We start from the raw sequence: 7,267 nt of genomic DNA on the forward strand, positions 1-7,267 counted from the left end.
AGTCTTTATATTAGCAAACAAAGATGTAAAACATGTGAAAAGGAATCTTTGCAGATAATTTATGAACAGATGGGAACGTGGGCAAACAGCTGTTGCAGCGTATATTAGATTCTAAGCAAATAAATAGAAATCGCAAACTAATGACCAGCCAGGTGTCCTTGCACCACTTTAACATGATTAAAGCTAAACACTTTCTTACTTTCCTTTGCTTAAGTTATAAATCTAAATAGAATGTTTTAAATTAATTCTCAAGATGTGAGCTTTGCTCTTTGTGAGTCAATTACCAGTCCACTTCACTTTTGTACTCAAGAATATATATTTAATAATTGCAAACAGATGATGTTATCAAATATCACAGTCACACACATGTAGCAAAAGGAAAGGGTGAATGGGGCATTTAATATTTGGTATTGTTTGCTGGAGCATCAGAGTGCAGCAGCAAAGGGACTCTGTGTACTGCCGGCTCCTGTCTACCAAATCCTTTATGCAGACAGCAGCAGACAGGACACCATATTGTTTCCTGCAGAGAGACTGGGCAGGTGCAGAGTGGAAAGTCTGGCACATAAGGCAGTTCAATTTGCCACCATTCTTGCAACTCCTACCACATAAAACTAAAAGACATAGGAGCAGAATCTGATTGTTAGCCCATCAAGTCTGCACTGCCGTTCAATCATGGCTGATTTATTTTCCCTCTCAACCCCATTCTCCTGTCTTCTCCCTGTAACCTTTGACAACCATACCAATCAAGAATCTATCAACCTTTGCTTTAAATATACCAATGACTTAGCAAAGAATTCCACAGAATCAGCACCCTTTGGCTAAAGAAATTCTTCATCTCTTTTTTCAAAGAGATGTCCTTGTATTCTGAGGCTATGTCCTCTGGTTCTAGACTCTCCCACTGCTGGAAACATTTTCTCCATGCCCACTCTATGCAGGACTTCCAACGTTCGGCAGGTTTCAATGAAATTCCTGCACCCCCATGATCCTACTAAACTCCAGTCAGTAGAGGCCCAAAGTCATCAAATGCTCCTCATACGTCAACATTCATTCCCAGGATCATTCTTGTAAATCTCCTCTGGACCTTTTCCAAAAGTCAGCACATCCTTTCTTAGATACGGGGCCCAAAACTACTCATAATACTCCAAATGTAATCCAACCAATGCCTTATAAAGCTTCAGCATTACATCATTGTTTTTAATATTATAATCTTCTTGAAATTGCAATTGCCTTCCTTACTACCAACTCGAGCAGCAAGCTGACCTTTAGGGAATCCTGCACTAGGACTCTCAAGTCTTGTGGTACCCAATTTTGGAATTTTTTCCCCCCATTTAGAAAATAGTCTATGCCTTCATTCCTTCTACCGAAGTACATGACTGTTCACTTCCCTACACTATACTCCATCTGCCACTTCTTTGCCCTTTTTCTTCAACTATCCAAGCCATTCTATAGACTCACTGCCTGCCCTCCACCTATCATTGCATCGTTTGCAAACTTAGCCACAAAGACATAATTCCATCATCCAGATCATTTTCATACAACATGAAAAGTGGTCCTAACATTGACCTCTGCCAAACATCACTAGCTACTGACAACCAAACATAATAGACTACTTTTTTCCTACTCTTGGTACCTTTCCTGTAATATCACGAGCTCTTATCTGGTTAAGTAACCACATGTGCAGCACCTTGTCAAAGGCCTTCCGAAAATCCAAGTAAACAACAACCACCGACTCTCCTTTGCCTATTCTGCCCGTTATTTCCTCAAGAATTCCAACAGATCTATTGGGCAACATTTCTGCTCAAAAAAATCATGCTGACTTTGGCTACTTTATCATGCAACTTGAAGTACCCCAAAACTTTATCCTGAATAATGAACTCCAGCACCTTCCCAACCTCTGAAGTCAGGCTGACTGGTTTATAACTTACTGCCTTTTGCTTCCTCCTTTCTGAAAGTGGGGTGACTTATGGAAATTTGCAGTCCTCCAGAACAATTCTAGACTCTAGTAATTATTGAAAGAGCACCACTAATGCCTCTTCAATCTCTTTAGCTACCTCTTTCAGAACCCTGGGGTGTGGTCTATCTGGTCCAGGTGACTTATCAACCTTCAGGCTTTTCAGCTTCCCAGGCACCTTCTCTCTAGTAACAGCGACTGCACTCACATCTGGCCCCTAACTGCACTGAACCTCTGGCACATTGATGGTATCTTTTACAATGAAGTCTGATGCAAAATACTGATTCTGCTTGTCTGCCATTGCTTTGTTCCCCTTTATTACTTCTCAAGTAATCACTTTCAGTTGTCCGATGTCCATTTTTTTTGCCTCACATCCTCTATATATCTGAAAATAAGGTTTTGGTATCCTCTTTATATTGTTGGCTAGCTGACTTTCATCTTTTCTCCCTTTATTGCATTATTAGTTGCCATTTGTTGGATTTTAAAAGCTTCCCCAATCCTCTACCTTCCAAACAATTTTTGCTATATTGTATGCCCTTTCCTCTGATTTTTTTACTGTCTTTGTCTTCTCTCATCAGGGTTGACTCATCCTCCCTTTAGAAAGCTTCTTCTTTGAAATAAAATTTTGCTCTGGCTTCTGAATTACTCCTGGAAACTCCTGCCATTATTGTTCTACCATCATCCTGCTATTGTCCCCTTACAATCAACTTTGGCCAGCTCTTCTCTCATGCCTCTGTAGTTCCATAGAACACAGGCCCTATGGCCCATAATGATGTGGCGACCTTTTAACCTACTCCTAATCAATCTAAAATTTCCCTCCTACATAGCCTATCATCTAAGTGTCTATGTAATAAATTTTCCTAATGTGCTTCTAGGTGCCTCTACCACTATCTCTAGCAGAACATCGCACATAATACCACTGTGTTTAAAAAAAAACCCTTGACACTCCCCCATTCATTCCTCCAATCACCTTGAAACTATGCCCCCATGTATTAGCTATTTCCAGCCAGGGAAAAAGTGTCTTGCTATTCATTTGATTTATGCATCTTGTACACCACTATCAGGTCAGCTCTCATCGTCCTTCTCGCCAAAGAGAAAAGCCCTGGTATACTCAACCCTTCTTCATAAGACATGCCCTCTAAACCAGGCAGCATCCTGGTAAATCTCCCCTGCAGCCTCTTAAAGCTTGCACATTCCTCATAGAATGAGAAAACCAAAAACTGAACACAATATTCCAAGTGTGGTCTAATCAGGATCTTAGAGCTGCAACATTACCTTACAGCTCTACCACAACGATTCTGCACCTTCAGATCCTGTGTCACACTCTGCTAAGGATTTCATTGAACGTTTCACCAAATAGAGCTACCCCAACCCCACCCCTCCTGCCCACCTGCCTGACTTTTCAATGGGATGTATACCTTTGGATATTGGGCTCCCAGCTGTGACTTTATTTCAGCCACAATGTCATATCTGCAATATCTAACTGTGCAATAAGCTCAACAAGCTCGTTTTGTATGCTTTGTGCATACCTTCAGTTTTGTATTCACCACCTCTCTTCTCAAATTTGTCACCCTGTTGCCCGAAGTTAAATTCTTGTCCCTTTCTAAATTTTCTATTTTTTTTTTATTCTGGCAACTTCAGTAACCTCTCCTGTACTTTCCTTCCCTTTTAATTTACCCATACATTTAAAATCTGTTGAAACTATTTAGTTTAAAGTCCTATCCACAGCTCTAGTTATGCAACTCACCAGCACAGTTCAAATGGAGCATGTCCCATCAGATCAACTCCGTCCTTCTCCAATGCTGGCCTCATCTTCTCACACCAATCCTTGAGCCACACATTTAACTCTCTAATCTTATTAACCCTACGCCAATTTATACATGGCTCAGTGGCAAGTTAATCCCTAGCTGCTCAAATTCCCTCAGCAGAACTTCTTTCCTTGATCCACCCATACACCACAACAACTCCAAATTCCTCTGCAAGACAGATGAAATGTCCTGAACCCAGCATCAGAGCCTTCAGATCTCTTGATGCTTGCAACTTTGAATTTTGTCTGTGCTCCTCACTATCACCTCCAATTATAACTAGATTTTCCTTCTCTTGAATTCTTGAACAGTGTTAGTTTGCTCAGCCTTCCTATAGCTCCCACTCTCAACCAAGGAGCTACCATCTCAAACCTTCTGGAAAACCTCAGCTGGCCAACAAGTTGCCAGTCATCCAAGAACAACTCAACATCATTATTGGGAAAGGAAGGCATCAGGGTCAACACATTTTGGGAAAAAGAAGCTGTTTCATACTATTTCCCGTTCTCTTATATATCCAGTTATAAATTATGTGCATACTGAAAATAAGCATATGAAATGTGTAAACAATGAACCAACCCAACCATGATGAGACAATGCATACAAAATTATTCTCACCTGTGCAATGACTGCACAGGAGATTGGAAGCAAATTATCATCACGCACTCTGGGACTGGAAAAGCTAAAGACCCGGGAAACTGGGACAGGTACCTAAAATGTTAGAAGCTCACTTTAAAGATAATTATATGACTTAGAATGGAAAAGTTTGTCAACAAACGGTAAACCAACGAGGTGAAATAAAAGCAAACCCCTACTTTGATCCATGACGATAGCTTGAAGTTGACAAATTACCCTGCTAGAGAATAGTCTGCGTTTATGTTACCCTTCCAAAAACAGACCAAAGCAACGAGAGAATCACTAATTAAACATAATACCTCGACAAAATTGGAATCACGGGGCGAGAAAGCTAAATAGCTTGTCAACCCAGATCAGCCCCGAAATGAATCTCAGAAGGTTTGGCTGCGGGCGCTTTAAATCATATTGCACGCTCGCTGATCAGATCGAGCCGCGTTAATATTTAGGGTCATTAAGCAAGCCCTTTGAGAAGTTATTGCACAAATATGAAAGCCTACCGCGGCGGCGTTTCTTTGTCATCTAATCGCGATTACCAGCAAAATGCAGGTGCAAGTACTGGAAGTCGCCGTTTGTTACCTCGTGTACCTGACTCGCTATCTAATATCCTACAGCGGGTCAAAGGTGCATTCTGAAAACACTAAAATAATCAATAGGGCGCTTCAAGAAACAGTTTAAGAAAAAAAAAGCGCACTCTATGGGTGAAATTCGGACTTTGAAATCGATGGCAAAACAAATGTCTGCAGGAGATAGTGCATTGAAACAGTACCATTCTCCCATCAAGCTGCCGTCTTCTGGATCAAATAAATACAGGGATATCACTACTAGAACGAATAAAACAAACCAATAAAGATCAAAAAAGTGGCGGGTGGAGCCAAAATTGTCCCTACGTAAATTCTCACTGGTCCCAGTAGACAGGTAAGAGGCAGTGTTGTTAACCTGTATAGAACTGAGGCAGACGGTGCACTTAAAAAACAAAAATCAGGAGCCATAAGGGTATTGACACTAGTATGGACATTCGTGGCGGAAATGGATTTGATTCACAATTATTGGGATTTTGTAGTAATTACGTTTGGGTGGCATTAACTGATTAAAGAATCCTTAGATCTTGCAGGCTTGTTCCTTCACTTTGCTGCCCCCACAGCAATTAACTAGCCAGTTAAAGTTCCCGAGGGTCTTACCTCCGAACAAGTGAGGCGATAGGTGAGCGGGGAGAGAGCCGATGAGTAACCGAGGTGCTCCGTGACCTCCTGAGCGCTCCCCCGTGCTCTCCTCCGGGCTGCTGCCTTCCGAGTCCTCCTGCGAGTTGTACGTGCCGCCGCTGTTGGGAATGTTGAGCGACTGGTTTCGGCTGCTGGCCGCCGGCACCACCGACCTGGGGCCGCCGGCAGGCGGGGTCACGTAGTGGTAGCGGCCGCCGGCCAAGGCAGTGGCCACCCCGGCACTGGAGCCCGTCCCCGACCCGCTGGAACCAGCCACCGACCGGTTGTTCCCGTTGCTACTGGCCGTGGTGGAGGGCAGATCCGAGCCCGAGTAGGCTCGGGTCCGACCGTTCGCAGTCGGGTTGCTCTGTTTTGCTCCCATGAGTGAAACCTGCGGCGGGCGGTCAAGGCTGGTACGTCCGACTGGCTCCCGGATTCTCAAACCCTGCAAACTTCGGATTCACTTTCCACGTCTGGGGCCCTTCTCCCCTTTTAAATGAAAAAATGTTCCCAATTGTTCTCCTGGAATGCCCTCTTTCCGCAGAGTAAGTGGTGAAGAGGTTTCTCAGTAGATACCCGTGAGCAATAGACGTTGTGTAGGAAGGAGATAAAGATCCCAACAAAGGCAGACTGAGACACCTCCAGCGGATTCTGTACCCCCTCCCACCCACCGACCGGTCCCCTGCAGGGCAGACAGGGTTCAGAAAGTGCCCACCGCACTACTCTTGTGTAGCCAGAGTGAATGCTGATCTGGTCCGGCTCCTAATCCACCTCCTGCCGCTGTCGCTCGGGGCTGCTGCTGGCCAGCTCTCTCCGCCATCGTAGTGCTAAACCAGGAGCATGGCACCAAAACAAGAGTGAGCTGTTGCTTTCTGTCTGATTGTCCCATTCCCCTTCCTTCACGCCTGGGAAACTCCGCGCTCGGCGCTCGGCGGGGAGACGCGGAAGCAGCGAGTCGCACACATTGTTAAAAGTCAAGAGGTCGACCAGCCTGACACTAAGAGATTTTCCAGCGAGACTCACTCAATGACTGGCTGTCTGCCCCTTCTCACGTCAGGACACGTCACAAACAGCAGGAAGAGATCACACAGTAACAATGAGATGGAGCAATACACAGAGATTACAGTACAATGAGAATGAGAAGCACACAGGGCGACCACATTGTTATAGCGAGAACAAAGGGAAAGATAACAGAGTTACCGCGAGATAGAAGGGACAGTACACCAGAGAGCTCACAGTAGCAATCAGATGAAGAAAGAGATGGAGCAATAGAGTAACGGAGAGGAAGAAGAGAGCTGGAAGATGACTCGGAGAAAGCACACATCAACAAAAGAAATGGGGGAGGGAAGAAATTGGACTAACGTAAAGACAAGAGTAGAGAGAGCGGAAAAGTGGAACAGCTCAGAGAAATCACACGCGGACGGAGAGAACAATACACAGATTACCCCGATAAAATAACACAGACAGGTAGAACAATAGAAAGGACACGCAGTATAAATGAGAGACCAAAAATGGAAGGATACACAAAGATATCAGAGTCACAATGAGAGAGACGTGGGATATGCACCGAGATATTACATAGTAATAAGGAGAGGGGAGGGGGCGAAATACAGAAGTGAATCAGATATAACCATGGGAAGACAAGGAGATGGGGCAATTCATGGGAAGAGCACACTGTA

The 7,267-nt window shown here is 44.1% G+C and overlaps 1 protein-coding gene across 1 annotated transcript in view; it reads right to left on the minus strand.

Moving 5' to 3' along the window:
- znrf2b (zinc and ring finger 2b) overlaps positions 1 to 6,642 on the minus strand; it is a 174,571-nt gene extending 167,929 nt beyond the window's left edge. The window contains exon 1 of the mRNA XM_059945368.1: positions 5,568 to 6,642. Within this exon, the coding sequence (XP_059801351.1) occupies positions 5,568 to 5,970 (403 nt within the window). The 5' untranslated portion in view covers positions 5,971 to 6,642. The remainder of the gene's footprint in view (positions 1 to 5,567) is intronic.
- Between the last annotated feature and the right edge of the window lie 625 nt (positions 6,643 to 7,267).

This window comes from Hypanus sabinus, chromosome 20 (genome assembly GCF_030144855.1).
Source record: "Hypanus sabinus isolate sHypSab1 chromosome 20, sHypSab1.hap1, whole genome shotgun sequence".
Taxonomy (NCBI): Eukaryota; Metazoa; Chordata; class Chondrichthyes; order Myliobatiformes; family Dasyatidae; genus Hypanus; species Hypanus sabinus.